Source organism: Equus asinus, chromosome 1 (assembly GCF_041296235.1).
Source record: "Equus asinus isolate D_3611 breed Donkey chromosome 1, EquAss-T2T_v2, whole genome shotgun sequence".
Lineage (NCBI taxonomy): Eukaryota > Metazoa > Chordata > Mammalia > Perissodactyla > Equidae > Equus > Equus asinus.
In genome coordinates, this window is record NC_091790.1 from 153,171,736 (window position 1) to 153,188,082 (window position 16,347).

At 37.9% G+C, this 16,347-nt stretch overlaps 1 protein-coding gene across 9 annotated transcripts in view; it reads left to right on the forward strand.

Annotated features, from left to right (window-relative positions):
* DNAH11 (dynein axonemal heavy chain 11) overlaps positions 1 to 16,347 on the forward strand; it is a 295,517-nt gene that overhangs the window by 89,085 nt on the left and 190,085 nt on the right. For all 9 annotated transcript variants that reach the window (XR_011503420.1, XR_011503427.1, XR_011503430.1 and 6 more), the window contains exons 29-30: positions 383 to 532; positions 3,323 to 3,556. Coding sequence is in view for 6 of the 9 variants with exons in the window: in XM_070510015.1 (XP_070366116.1) it covers positions 383 to 532; positions 3,323 to 3,556 (384 nt within the window). In the remaining 3 variants the exon portion in view is untranslated. The remainder of the gene's footprint in view (positions 1 to 382; positions 533 to 3,322; positions 3,557 to 16,347) is intronic.

The following is a 16,347-nucleotide window of genomic DNA, read 5'->3' on the forward strand; positions in this document are numbered from 1 at the left end:
GATATTTTAACGTAGTTTTTTTATATATAATGATATGTCTGAATTTTAAAAACTTGACCACAAAATTCCCAGCAGGATGATTGCTACAGGAGTATGGCACAGAGGGAGGAGTTGGTAAGTCTCCAAGCTTCTAGTAGAAAATAGGTAACTTTGCACGGTAAGCATTCACCCAGCGCCTGATGACACAACCAGAGTGTCTGGCCATCAAGGTTATTTCAAACTCAGGAATTTAAGAAGTGATTTTTATTTTGAAGACAAACATTTTGAGACAACTCTGACCATATAAGGAAAGTTTTGTGACTTCATGTAGCATCATCACTAGCTTACCAGAGTATATCTCCATTAGGAAATGCTCTTATCTTTTCTGATTACCTTGTCTTAGGTAACACGTCATCTTGCCAAACTCTTCGACAGCATCTCAGACCTGCAGTTTGAAGAAGATCAGGGTGTTTCCGCATACAGCGCAATTGGAATGTACAGCAAAGAAAAGGAGTACGTCCCATTCCAAGCCGCCTGTGACTGCACAGGCCATGTAAGATTTGATTAGGTGGTTTTTGATGCTAAAGGGATCTTTTCGGGATAATTTTTAAAGGTCAGGTTGAACAAGAAAAAACCAACTCTTGTCAAATCAGGCTTTGGTTCGTTTTGTGCTCAGAGATTCCTGTTTACCTGTGTCCACTGTGACATAGGGCCACTCTGCCGTGCTTCCCAGTTTCTGCTCATTTGGCTTCAGCGCCCCGCAGGGTCTCAGGTGCTAGCAGTTGAACTAGATGGGAGGGACTGTTGCAGATTGAATGAGTGGACCCCAGAATTAGAAGCAAATGCGACCGGGTGAGTGAGTCTCCTACAAAGCATGTTGTTTTCCTCACTGCTTGGGACACAGGAAAGGGTTGGGGCGGAGCAGTGTCTTGCGGTAAAGCATGTTTTCAGGAGGCTTGTGGTGCAGGATTCGAATGTGAATGTTGTAAATGGCCGCTCCTGAATGAAGTTGATTGAGTCTACCGAGCTGATGTCGCGCACTCTAATCACCATGCGCACAGACAGTTAAGTTGGCATATTCTCTTCTCTCACAGCCAACTACCTCAAAAATATTCTTCACGGTTATCTGCAAGAACGGCTCATTAGGGTTTATGTAAGAGCTCGGGGTGTTTTCAGATGATTTAGAGGAGTTGTGTCTTTTTGTTCCGATGCTGGTAGCTTGGGTTAATCTGCAGAGTGGCTGAGGCAGTAGCCTCTATTACAGAACCCTTTGGGTTGAGGCAGGGAATGTTTTAAATTGTCCCTTGCAGAAACATGAAGGCAAGCTTTTTGGGTTTGTTTTTTTTTTTTTTTGACAGGGGTTTTCTTTATTCCTCTCTCTTGCTTCTTAATATTGTACCAGAAAAACCCTGCCAAATGATGGAGAAGCAGATGGTGGACTCCTTTGATTAAATATATTTTTTGATCTCTTGGGCTCTTTAGGATATTATTACAATGATTAGAAAAAGTCACTATAAACTATCTTGACAAAGTGTGCTGTGGTCTGCTGCCTCCCCAGCAGACTGCTAGCTGACTGGCATAGTGCCCGGAAGGAGGACAGTCTAACTGATGGATATGGTTGTCACTAGCAGGAGCCCTTGATATTGAAAGTTTTCACAGTGTTCTAGTTTATTCTGTATAAGCAACTTATGCTAGAGACTTTGAGCATATAGCTACCCTCTAATTGCCATTGTCTTATAAAAAGTTGCTTTCACAGTAGGTCTTTTTTCTCCCTGCACTTTTGTGATTGGTTCCTCCCAGTTTTGTTTGCCTAGTGTTAATTGAATACCTACTAAGTACTAGATGCTAGATTAAGGTTTTGGGGATCCAGAAATGAATAAGACATGGCCCCTGCCTTTGAGGAACTCAGGCTCCTTGAACAAGTGGATATACACATAGTTAGTGATAATGGGTTGTGGTAGTTGTTATAGAGTGTTGGGCAGAATCTGGTAAAATATTAAAAAGGGAAGGATCAAGCAAGCATCTCCTCAGAGCTTGGTTCTCAACTCCTACTGAGCTAAGTTGCCATTGTTGGCATAGTCATCTGACATCAACTTACTTGTGTGTTTGGTCTTCCCAAATGGACTGGAAAGTTCTTGAGAACAGGTGGCCATACTGAGGACACGGATCCCAGAGTATCTGGGAGATGCTCAAAGGATGTCTGATTTACTGAAGGAACTTGTTGCTTGGTGACATTGAGTTGTGCTTAGTGACTAAAGCAGTGATTAGATCAGAGACCCTGAACTCAGACGTGTGAACAAAACTCAGCTAAGAGCCAAGGGCAGGCTTTTAGGGTGTCTGGCCATGGCGAGGGCGGTGCTTCCTTTTTCCTTCAGCAGGGAAGGCTGTCAGCTCATCAACCGTGTACCACTCCTTCCCGGTTCTCCAGAGAAACAGGTTCCGGGAATGAATGCCTCTGCCATCCTCGCAGAGGCAGGGAAGGGAATCAGTCGTAGCATCTTCAGCATCCCACGTAGTCCTTACAGTTTATTTATTATAGTAATTTTCTATTTGTCCAGTCAGTTATTTGCTCATAGTATATGTATCCTTTCTGTTATATAATATCATCCTATGAAAACAGATATAGGGATACATACAAGAAGCATATTTGGAGAGGATGGAAAACTGGCTGAAATATATTTTGGGGAGCAAAGTAAACTTGAATTTTTTTAAAAAAGATTAATTTTCACAAGTCAGCAGTTGTCCTATCTCATACTCTCCTGCTGTCTAATTTTTGACAAGTGTGAAGATGAGAACTAGCAGGGAATGTAATTAAGATACTTGCTGAAAACACTTTGTCTTAAAACTAAAAACTATGAAGATTTTATAGAAGAATTTTCAGTAGATTTTAAAATGATCAAAAGATTTGTTTAAAGAAGTCAATTTCCCATTATCCCCAAAGCTCTAGAATGTTACTCCAGCACTTTACTCTGTAGTTTGGTTTCTCAAAACACTGTGTGTTATCAGAGGAATCTTGGTCTAGAGCCCCCTTGTCTTCAAATCTGAAAAATGAGTAATCGAGAACAACGCCTCTAAGAGTGTGTAAGGTGATCAGCCGGCTGGTGAGTGACTTCGGATGAGCAGCGTCCCAGAAGAAGACAGGCTCGTGTAGGAGAGACTTCATCAGTGAGCTGTTCCCCTTCCTCTCTGAGTTATCCCTCGTCTTGTTTTCTACGTGAGTTTAAAATAAATCTGCCTGAGGCCTCACTTTCTGCGTGGCTTTGGAGCCCATGAGAGGATGGAATTATTCCTCCTCCACAGTTAAGCCTGTGTTCAGATGTTTCATTTCCATTTGCTTCAAAAGGTGGAAACGTGGCTTCTGCACCTTGAACAGACCATGCAGGAAACAGTGCGACATTCTATCACGGAAGCCATAGCAGCCTATGAGGAAAAACCTAGGGACCTGTGGATTTTCGATTTCCCGGCTCAAGTTGCACTAACTAGCTCACAAATCTGGTGGACGACAGATGTGGGAATAGCCTTCAGTAGACTGGAGGAGGGCTACGAAACGGCCTTAAAGGATTTCCATAAAAAACAGGTAATTTCTAGATTCGTGACTTCGAGGCTTGAAGAGGTAAGCTTCATTCATTCATTCATTTGTTCATTTGTTCATCATTTATGTAATGTCTTCTGTGTGCAAGGCACCATGCTGGAAAGACTTCACCAATCAGTTGTTTAACTTTTCATTTTCTACCTCATGTTATCCTTCTAGTTTTCTACACGGGTTTTAAAGAACATCCATCATGTTCACAATCCCCCCAGGCTCTAGAATATCACTCATACCTAGACATTGTGCCTGTTTCTTTCCTTCTGTGTAAGACTATCTAGGTTGGTTGTGTATTTATAAGATATATGCATGATTTGCAAGATTCAAAAAGGTGGAGAGTTGTTCAACAAAGACAAATATTTTCATGTGTTTGGTTTTCTGTTAATTATAAATTACAGATGAGCAACTTTGGAAAAAACATCTATTTTGAATTTCATTTTATTCCTCCCAGTTGTGCCATGACCCGTACTTAAACCTCTCATCTTAAGGTGTCCTCCCATCTTAGCCGGAGCAATTCAGAGATACAGCCTTTCTCTCCATGTAGAAATTAAGAGAATATTAGGCTTGGAAAGGAGTTTATATTAGTCTACCCTTCTTGTTTTCAGTAGAGAATGTCTGAATCTAGAGATACTGAACGACTTTCTCAATGTGGCACAATTTGTGAGTCAAAGTGGCAGGGCCGGCAGAATTCCGAATGCCTTCCACGACTCCCCGTTGCTTCTCCTCTTAGCAATACTTTAAACTCACTGCCTTGAAAATCAACTAGGTTCAGAGAGTGAAGGATACTTGTATTTTTAACACATTCAAGAATTTTAAGTTTTAGAATGTGTTGATTATTCCTTTCAATTTTGCTCTTTTAATCTTGAGTAGAGACCACCTAACTTACTTATGTTACAAAGGAAGTTTTTGTATCATTTACTTTTGGAGAAAAATATATTCTCCTCCATTTTACATCCTTAGGAAAATGGGGCATTGGTTTCTATTTAGTAGGCTTGAAGTTAGAGGATTAGATTGAAAGGAGTGACTGGTTTCCTCCCAGGGCAGTATCCCTGAAATTCTAGTCAGTGCCACTTGGATGAGGAAGCTAAGTAAGTAGTTACTTTTTTTTTTTTTTGCTGAGGAAGATTGGCCTGGACCTACATCTATGCCAATCTTCCTCTATTTTGTAAATGTGATGCTGCCACAGCATGGCTTGTTGAGCGGTGTCTAGGTCCACACCCAGTATCCAAAACCTCAAACCCTAGGCCACCAAAGCAAAGCACGTGACCTTAAGCACTATGCCACTGGGCTGGCCCCTACATTTTCTTTTGGATGTAAATAATTGAGATAATTAAATTGCAATGAATTCTACTTACTTATAAAACTAACTTTCTGGTTAATTTATTGATATTTGTACTTTTATTATAACTATTTTTATTATATAGTTAAGTAAGGATATTTTAAAATACTTAGTTAAAATAATATCCTCTCTTAAATTTTAGCTGTTGTAAATCACTGCTCAAACTTAAATCTTTTAATGAACATGTTTCTGCTTAATCTGTTCTAATTGTTTTCCTCTCTTCATTTGACTCTCCCTTGTCTCCAATTTATCAGTTTTTGTGATGATTAGAATATTTTGTTGCTTAAAACAGTAATGATATTTTATGGCTATTTCTTATTTATGTCAACTTTATTATTTTCAATTTCATGATTTATTGTTGAAGACAAAAATCCAGAAACAGAAAGCAAAAAAAAAAAAATGAGGATAATTTTTACAAAACACGCATAGATTCACTTCCCACAGAACGCCATTGATGACATTTTGGTGTTAAAACATCAGAAGTCTTGCTCTATCTACTGTCTATCTGTATCTTTTTATGTGAATGTTTAGACATCTCTCTCTCTGTGTATGTATAGAAATATGTGTCAATATGTAGCTATTGACGTTGTAAGTGTAGCTATTTATGTTGATATATCTGTATATGGATATACATAGAAAAATATTTTTTTACATTTTGTTACTTTGTATTTTCACTCAATATTATCTACATTTTTCCTTGTCATAAATGTGTATCAAATTCACATTAAAAATGACCAAATAATATTCCCCTATATGGATATATCAGAATTTATTGCCTCCTTTCTACCTTCTTTGGGTTTACTTTCAGAGTCTGACTGCTTATCAGGCACTGTTCTGGGTTCTGTGGTCCCAGCAGTGAACTTCTTGCCCTCGTGGTGCTTACACTCTGTTGACTGTGAATGCATCTTACCTCTTCCTCACAAGGACCTTGGAACGCTTTTTCTAATCTCCACTTCCCATTTTACATGCCATTGTTTAACCTTAGTTTTTTTAATTCCCCACTAATTGTGTTGTTATTTTAAATCTTACGTAGATTTACCAACACATTTAGCAGTGACTTGGCTCATTATTTTCCACCCCATTTCTTAATTCTGAATTCAATTCCCTTCTTCCTCTAATGTATCTTGTAGCAATCTATGCAGTGATATATAATAAGTAGGAAATTTTCTGATCCTTTGTCTGTATTTTGACTTCCTTCTTGATAGTTTAGGTATAGAATTCTATGTTGAGACTTTCTTTCAGAACTTTAAAAATATTATTCCATTATCCTGTGGCTTTTATTGTCATTGTTGTGAAGTTTTAGGTCAAATTATTTTTCCTGTCTTTTGTCTTTGGCTGCTTTTAATTTTTCTTTTTTTCTTATTATGGTTCTGATATTTTATTATACTGTGTCTAGTTGTGGATTTTTTTTCCTGCTTTTAAAATTTAGCCTACTGAGGACTCAGTGAACTTCTTGAATCTTCAGTTATGTCTGTCTTCAATTTGGGAATATTCTCTTCTATTTTTTCTTTGAATGATGCCGTTCCTCTATTGGCTCTGTTTTCTTTTTTCTAGAATTTTTTTTTAATGGAAGATTCACTCTAAGCTAATGTCTGTTGCCAATCTTCCTGCTTTTTTTTTTTTTTTCCTTCCTTTCCCCCTCTCAAAGCCCCACTAACAGTTGTGGATAGTTGTGAATTCTTCTGGTTCTTCTATATGAGCTGCCACCACGATATGGCTACTGACAGACAAGTGATGTGGTTCTGCACCTGGGAACCATGCCCGGGCCACCTAAATGGAGTTCACAGAACTTTAACGGCTAGGCCATCAGGTCTGTCTCTCCTTATCTAGAATTTTATCAGCTGTATGGTGAACCTTCTCATGCTGTCCTCCCTGTCTTTTAAGCTCCATTTCGTATTTTCAAATTCTCCACCCTTTTGTGCTACAATTTAGGTGACTTTTTGTATGTATCTTCCAGTTCACTAACTTTTTTCCTGTAGCATAATGATTAAGAAAGAGGAATGCAGGGCCAGATTACATAGGTTCAAATCTCAGCTTTACCATTTATTTGTTAGCTGTGTGACTTTGGGCAAGTTATTTAACCACTCTGTGCCTCAGTTTCATGATCTGTAAAACAGGCATAATAATAGCACCTGCATCATCGTATTGTTAGAAGGATTAAATTAGTTAGTGTATGTAAAACACTATTAAAAAGTGCTAGACAGATTAAACACTATGTGTTAGCCATTGCTACTTTTATTATGAAAATAATGATGACAACAGCAGTGACCATGGTGTCTAATGTGATGTATAATTAGCTTAATGAGTTTTCCCGCCAAAATTTATCATAACATTTTCCAAACATACAAAAAGTTGAAAGAATCATATAGTGGTGTGCATACCTACCACCTAGATTTTACAGTTAACATTTTGTTTTATTTTCTTTATCATGTTATCTGTGCTTTGTCTAACCCTCTATAGATCCATCAATCCATCTTATATTTATGAGTGATTTCAAAGGAAGGTGCAGAAGTCAATAATCTTTACCCCTAAACACTTCAGTGTACATGCTCGTTTCCTCAGTTTAATTTAGTTATTCTATGTCAGTTTCCCAGAGTTCTTTTGGTTCTTTAAAAATCAAATTTTATGATGACATCTCTTCATTATGGTTTTATAATTTCATTATTTCAAAAAGACATTTTAATAATCTTATTTAGATTGTTCTTGCTAGCTCGAGTTCTTTTGAGGCTGATTCTTCTGTTAAGGTGAATTTGTTTTTTGTATGTTCCCTTTTAAGGCTTTCTCTATCCAGGTCTGTATTTTCTGTGGGAATTCTCCATTTCCTGGGCTGAGCAGATGTCCCTGTCGCGTGTTTTTCCCTTGTGTCTCCCAGGTCTCTACGGGTTTTCGGGTCTGCATTGGTTTTGTGGTTGGTTACTCCGTTTAGGATTTCCACTTCGCGTTGCCAGTCAGTTTGGTTACCACAGCTTCACATGGCACAGGCTTGAGATTTTGAATTTAGGGGATTTTTTTCCTAGCCAAAGCCCCAAGATATTTTAAGCTTTCGTCTTGCTTCTCTGAGCTGGTGGGTAGAATTTTCCTAGAACCTTTTATTGGACACTGTAACAGTTTGAGGATCTCAGCTTATGTCGGCATCTCAGTTCCAATTCCCCTTCTGGCTCAGCGAGTGTGAGAGGCAGGGAGCAGAGCTGTTCTGTTCCTGTGTGGTGGTCTAAGCCACGGTCTCCATCTATTTGGGTTTCTCCCCAAACCCTGCTGTAGGCTGACCTGGCATCAGCCTGTTAACCTCATTCTGCTGCTCTGGCTTTGAAGCACATTGCCGGCATGGAGGAATATCACACACTCCGAGCCCTCCCCACCCTCAACTTCTGTCACCTTCTTCCTTTCCACCTCTCACATATTTGACTATGTACTTTGCATATGGATGTCGTTTGTTTTATTTAAGTCTTTTGTGTTAATAAAGGAATTGTCCATTCAGCTTAATCCCATATGTTGCAAGACTCCCTATTACTACTATAATTTACTTAATACTGGCTATTTAGGTTGTGTTTTGATTTTTGGCTATCATTATTAATATTGTAGTAAACAGTCTTGTATATACAGACATGTTGCATGTGTTTTTCTGTATTATTTCAGGATAAATTTCAAGATGTAAAATTGCTAGGTCAAAGAGTATTTTTTAAGCCATTGGAGAATCTCGTCAAATTTACCTTTCCAGTATCACCATAAGAGAAGTGTCCACTTCTGGGGCCAGCCCCGTGGCCGAATGGTTGAGTTTGCGCGCTCTGCTTTGGCGTCCCAGGGTTTCGCTGATTCGGATCCTGGGAGCAGACATGGCACCGCTCACCAGGCCATGCTGAGGCGGCGTCCCACATAGCACAACCAGAAGGACCTACAACTAGAATATACAACTATGTACTGGGGGGGCTTTGGGAAGGAAAAAAAAAAAAGAAAATTGGCAACAGATGTTAGCTCAGGTGCCAGTCTTTTTAAAAAAAAAAAAAAAAAAGTGCCCATTCTCTCCCGTGTCATCAACTTGGGTTGATTCTTATAGCTAACGTTCCTCATATCCCAGTAGCTTTAGCTTATTCAACTAATTAAGAGAATTTACCTTTTTCTCCCTTAAAATAGTTTTAAAGTTTTCCATTTTGTTCAAGAGTTATATAATGTTTCTTTTTCATGTTGAATGAAAAATAGACAAAGAGGGTGGTTTATGAAGAAAGCATTTATCTGCTTAATTATGAAACACTTCTAGTACGAATTCAAATGTTTGACAGACCAGCCAACAGATGCCTTCAATGCAGTATTTCAATTTTGCAACTGATGCTATTCTGCGTATCAGACAAGCTAACGTTTGAACACTGTTAGAGCTGTAGTTGGGTTCATGGGAAGTGTGTGCATCTAAATTGAAACCCCTTCAGTTTTCACTCTTTAAAAATGGATGTAACCATCTGCTAGAGTTTGCTTTTAGTTAAAATTACTCTTGCTAATACAAGCAGTTTTTTAAATGAACTTTCATCCTTTAAAATAGCTTAATTTTAAAACTGAGATCAGACTTGGCTATACTTGATGATCTGCCTGGACAAGTAATTTCTTTCCCTAGTTCTCACTTCCAAACTGTAGTGAGATAAATACAGATAATTAGTTTAAATTCTATTTCTCCCCTAGACATATTGTGATTATATGTTAGGTAATATTGGGATTCAAGGCAAAAATACTGCATTTTGGATATATAATCCCACCTTGCCAGAGTCTTTAAAAATATGACAAATATTGGGGCTGGCCCCGTGGCCGAGTGGTTGGGTTCGCGCGCTCCGCTGCAGGCGGCCCAGTGTTTCGTTGGTTCGAATCCTGGGCGCGGACATGGCACTGCTCGTCAGACCACGCTGAGGCAGCGTCCCACATGCCACAACTGGAAGAACCCACAACGAAGAGTGCACAGCTATGTACCGGGGGGCTTTGGGGAGAAAAAGGAAAAAATAAAATCTTTAAAAAAAAAAAAAAATATGACAAATACAGTAAATTTAGTTTCTCAGATTTGAGGGTTCCTTGGCAAAACTATTTTGTTTTGGGATCTAGTAAGAAAGTTTTTTCTCTCTTTATTATTGATCTGTGTGAAAATCATCAAAAAAGAGATGGAAACATTTTGGACTTTAAAAAATTAATTACTAGTGTGCTGGGACATTCCCAGAGTACTTTTAATAAGACTCCTGATAAGCCGTGTAAAACATTTCTCGTTACCCATCCGTCCTTCCCTACCACAGAGACTCGCAATATTATGCGTAGAAGAAAGAGACTCTTGGTTTGCTGCTTAGGGCCAATTTTTGGCCTCACTTTTAGTCACCGAGAAATTCAGAAACAATTGGATACAACTTGGATAGTGTTTTTATCTTGCCCTAACCCTATTCCCTGAATGAGGAAGCCTGTGAAGATTGCAGTTATCCAGTGTATTTTGGAAGCAAGTAATTTTTTTCCCTTTATAGAAAAGTGTGATCTGTTAGCCGCCTGCTTTATAATATAGCAGGAGCCCACAAGATCGTGAGTAGAGCACATCGTCTCCACCTCCCCTCTCATCTGTTAAAAGAAAATTTTTCCACAATTTACTGATCTGGTAGGCTTTTATTCAATGATTCATGAATCAGGCAGCATCCAACCTAGCAGGTGAAAGGAGCTCCAAAGAGCTGTATAAGGCAAGAGATTTTTATAGACCAAAGTGAGCAGGAACAAGGAAGTTATCCTGGGCATTTACTGATCGGATAAAGCAGGGTTGCCTTCCTTGTATGGAACAAAGGGAGGTCCTGGAGCCAGGTTAGGTAACTGGTGCCGAGTAGGCAAGCACTGATTTTGACCTAGCCTGTCATTTCTGGGAGAGCTGGGCATAGAAACCGTAAGTGTTGGTTTGCTGCCATGGAGCTTAGCATGAGTGACGCCATCTTGGGCCTATTATGGTTACTTTAACACATCAAAAATTATATTGAATGACAAGTAAGGTATAAAGAAGAGATCATACTGTACCTGGAAATAGTGGGCCAGATAATTTGAGGAATGCCTAGATACTGACAACAGATGAAATTGAACTGATAGGTAACTAAGAACAGAGAAAAACTACAAACATAGTAAAAAGAGAAAGCTGTTGCAATGATAAGTTCATTTTTATCCCAACGGAATTCCAGAGAAATTGCAAACTCAGATTCAATAAATATAAAAAACATGAGGCGTCTGTGGTCAGTGATAAGGATTAAGTGTGGAAGAGGTGGACAGTTGACCATTTCTGTCTCCTGTACATCCCAAGAGATGATCATTGAAGGCATTTGTCCCCAGGATAAAGCCTGAGACATGCTTCATAACCAAAGTGAGACATTTTTGAGGACTCCTGCCATGACTATGTCTTGACTCGAGAGCTCGAGTCAGGCAACTTTTTCTGTGAAGGATGGGATTGTAAATATTTTAGTCTTTATGGGCCATGTAGTCTCTTTTACAACTACTCATCTCTGCTGTTGTAATAGGACAGAAGCCATAAACAATTTTTAAATGAATGGGCATGACTGGATCCCAGTAAAACTTTATAAAAACAGGTGGTGGGCCAGATTTGGCTCATGGACTGTAGTTTACCAACCTCTGTTCTAGAAAAAAATCAGAACAGATCCTGAAGTAATTCAAGATCCCCACAATGAGAGATGGAGGTAAGAGAAAAAGCGATTTGTTGCACATATATTCCATGAGTCCAGTCTAATCCATTAACCCAAGAGTGGTTTCTTTGAACAGTAACACTGACAAAGATTTGCAGTTCAGAGGAGAAGGCAAAAACAGCAAAAGGTAAGGAAAGGAAACATTAACCCTTATTGGAAAGAGATTTAAAAAAGACTATATGACACTATGTGATTTTATGCTAACAATTGAAGTTGAAAATCTAAATGAAATGGATGATTTTCTATAAATACTGTTTCAAAAGTTCATTCAAAATGAGGCAGAAAACTCGAGTAGGCCAGTAACCACAGAAATAATTGAAATGGTGGTCAAGGTAAAGTTGTATACCCTCTAAATAGAGCCTTGTTCCAATGGTTTTATCAGACATTCAAAACAGATAAATACCATGTTGTAGCAACTGTTCTAGAGTGTAGAAAATGGAAAGATTTTTTTACTCCTTTTATGAAGTTCTAATAAACTTGATGCAAAAAAGCAAGCAATGATAAAGTACAAAAGAAAATTCTGTTGGCTAGTCCCACGAATTAGGGTATCCTCCTTTTTGGTCTGGATTTTTCATTTAACACTGTTGGGAGACAATCCTTTGTGGGTCTCACATTTTGTACATCTTATGAACAGAGATACTGACTGCTTTTGTTCTAAACTATCTTTGCAAGGATGTTTGTGTAGGAAACATCCTTGGAAGATAGAGATAGCGTCTCTTTTGAGAGCAAAGGGCAGTTTGGCTTGCTGTCCAGTACAATAAAGGTAATAGCTCCTTCCAGGGCAAAGGTCAGGCATGCTTACTGTCTGTTAGAAAAGGTTTGAGCTCCCTAAATGCAGGCTTCCTCTGCTGTGACACAACTACTGCATGTGCAAGCATCATATGGCTGTTTTCTGGCTACCTTTTGAAAGTTGAGGGTCAGGGACCAGTACATGCTGATACTCTGATATTGCTCAATGCTATTGCTCTGACTAATAAACTGTCCTTTATCTGTGACCCACGAGTCTTCTGCCAGCATCCATGAATCTGTGGCAGAGTAACTTAGCATATAAGTGAAGTAAAATCTCAGACCCTTCCCATTTCTTGACAAACATGTTTTCAGGAGTCGTCCATGTTGTTGTAGGTATGAGAAGTTCATTTTTTGTTGTTCAGTATAAATACATCACACTTTGTATATCCATTATGTTAATTGACATTTGAGTTTCCAGTTTGGGCTATTATTTCTAAAGCTGCTTGAAACATTCTTGTACAAGTCTTTTTGTGGACGTGTATTTTCATTTCTCCTGGTAAATATCTAAAAGTGAAATTGCTGCATCTCGGGAAGGTATATGTTTAACCATTTAGGAAACTGCCACACAGTTCTCCATTGTTACATTCCTATCAATAAAGTGACAGAATTCTAATTGCTTCATATACTGGCCAGTCTTGAGTGTTGTCAGTCTTGACAATTGCAGCCAATCCAGTGGGAGTAAAATAGTATCTCATTGTGGTTTTAATTGGCTTATCTCTCATGTCTAATGACGTTGAGCAACTTTTCACGTGTTTGTTGGCATTCACATATCTTCTATTATGAAATGTTTGTTCAAATATTTTGCTCAGTTTTTTTTAAGTGGGATGTTTGTATAATGTTGGTTGGAGGATTTCTTTGTTTTGTCAGGAAATGAATAGACTACTTGTTCTATTAATGGTATATTGGGTGAATAGAATGTTTTAATTTTGATGTAGTGTATCAAATTTTTCTTCTACAATTGATGCTTTTTGTGTAATATACAAGAAATTCTTGCCTATCTCAATGTCACAAATATATTCTGTTTCCTTCTAGATGCTTTATGGTTCTGGGTTTTTCATTTAGATCTCTTTACATCTTTTCTTTTTCCATTGAATTAACTTGGAAACTTGGTTAAATATCAAATGACTGTATATAAGTGAGTCTGTTTCCAGACTCTCCTGTTTCATTTATCTATTTTTCTGTCTTTATGCCGAATCTACACTGTATTAATTACTGTAGCTTTATGGTAAGGCTTGAAATCATGTTATATATAGCTTCCAACTTTGTTCTTTTTTTTGCAAAATTATTTAGGCTATTCTAAGTTTTTTTAATTTCTACATAGATTTTTTTGTTACATTATTTATTTTAAAAAGCCTTTTTAATCTTTTAGCCTAATTTAATTTTAACTGAGATGACATTGAATATAAATATAAATGTTGGGATGATGGAGATCTTAACAATGATGATTTCTTTTTTTACTTGCAGTAACAAATGATCATTTTTGTAATTCAAGAATATGGTGTATCTCTCAATACAGGTCTGCTTTAATTTCTCTCAGCAATGTTTTCTGTAGTTTTTAATATAGAGGTCTTGCACTTTCCTTGCCAGACTTATTTTTAGATAGCTGATATGTTTTGATGCTGTAAACATACATTAATTAATTTTAAATTTTATTTTCCAGTGTTTGTGGCTGGTATATAGAAGTATATTGATTTTTTAAACATTCACCTTGTGTCTTGGGACTTTGCCAGATTTGCTTACTAGTTTTAGTGGAGTTCTTTTTTTTTTTAATAGTTTTGTAGGGCTTTCTATGTACGTAAACATACCATCTGTAAGTAATGTTTTACTTCTTGTCTTCCATTCTTTTTTACCTTTTATTTTCTTTTCTTGAGTTATTGAATTGGCTAGGACCTCTAGTACAATGTTGACTAGAAACAGTGAGAGCAGCATCTTGGCCTGTTCCCAGTCTTGGTAAGAATAGTTGAGTGTTTCACCATTAAATTTGATAGTAGTTATAGGTTTTTGTAGATGCCCTTTCTCAAATAAAGGAAAATACTTTCCATTACTACCTACTGAGAAGTTTTATCTTGAAGAAGCGCTGAACTTTTTCAGATCTGTTGAGATGCTTGTGTGGTTTGCCTCTTTCATCCTATTACTGTGGTGAATTTTTGAATGTTAAGCCAACTTTGCATTCCTGAAATAACCTCCACTTGGTTACGATATATTACCATTTATATATGTATATATTTTTTGTCGGACTCTATGCTAATGTTTCGTTCAGGAATTCTGCATTTATGTTTATAATGGACATCTATCTGTAATTGTCTTTTCTTATAATATCTTTAACAGTTTTGGGATCAGGATTATGCTCCTTAAAAGGAATTGGAAACTATTCTATTCTCATGTATTTTGTGAAAGAATTTATGATAGAAACCACTGGTGATGCCATCTGGGCCCGGAGTTTTCTTTATGGAATATTTTTAAATTATAAATTAATTGATTTCTTGATATGCTACTGTGTAGCTTTGTTTCTTTCTTGTGCCAGTTTTGGAAATTTCTGTTTTTCAAGATATTTCTCTCTTTCATCTAAGTTAGAGGCAGGCAAATTATGACCCTCTGGCCAAATATGGCTCAGTGCTTATGTCTAAGTGGAGTCACGATAGGGGCCGTGTAGCCTGTGAAGTGTACAATGTGTACCATGTGGCCCTTCACAGGAAAAGTTCGCCATCCCTGATCTACGTTTTCAGACGTGTTGATGTGAGTTGCTATTCTTTTCTCAACATCCATTCGGAGGATCTGGTGTCACGTCTTTCTTTCATTCCTGGTATTGCTGATTTGTGTTTTCTTGCATTTTTCCTTAATCAGGCTTTCTAAGTATTTATCAATTTTATTTGTATTTTTGAGGAACTAACCTTTTACTTTGATTTTCTCTATTGTTTGTTTTATATTTCACTAATTTCTGCTTTATCTTGATTATTTCCTTCTACTTATTTTGAAGTATCCCTACTCTCTTCAATTTGCTCCCCTTTTTCAAGTTTCTCAAGGTGGGAGCTTAGATTATTGATTTTACACCTTTTACTTTTCTAATATGAGTATTTGAAGGAAACTTTATAACTTGAAGAATATCTTCCAGAAACCTGCAGAGAAAATCATGCTGAATGGTGACACATAAGAATCATTTCCATTAGTGTCAAGAATGAGGTAATGATGTTCACTGTCTCTGACATTCGTTGCTCAATATTGTACTGGTGGCTTTAGCAATATGATTAAAGAAGAAGTAGGAAGTGAACACGGGAGAGGATTCCACAACACAGGCCCTGGGAGTGACAACGAGTATGGAGTCTGGTCTGTTTTGTAATTTCCTTTGTTCTAGCTGGTGGAAATGAAAGTCTGTTGTTTCTGATATTGCCGAAGCCAAAACGTTGCCGTGTTTCAGGATTAGAGATCCTTGTTGTTATTGTTTTGAAACAAAAAGAACATTATTTCTGTGTTATGTCCAGTCGGAAAAGGATTGTAGCTGACCCCCCAAAGTACTTGAGCCGTGATATTGCAATGTTAACTTTGATTTACAGAGCTGAGGACCTCAAGCTCTAGATTTTAACATTTCTACAGAGGGGCCTCTTCCAGCTGCTTTGCCATGGTGGCTTGGGTGTCCCTAGATTGGGAACTCTGCCATGCCTGATGCTAGTGAAATTGCAAGACTTCCACTGCTACAAGGAAAATGTTCTTACTGTGTTGTTCTATTTAAACCTATAATATATGGGGATTCAGCTCTTTAAGTTCACATACTTGGCCTCTTTATGCCATACTGCCACAGGAGCTGGGTCAGGACGAACTTCAGGATCAGCTACCACTGCCTATCAGGAACCAGCCCTTCTCTCTGACCTTAAGTCTATGACTTTCTATACCTGACACCTTCCTTCATGGTGAGTTCACCATCATCCCACCAAGCAATCTGGCCTCTTTGGGAACACCATAGTGTCGTA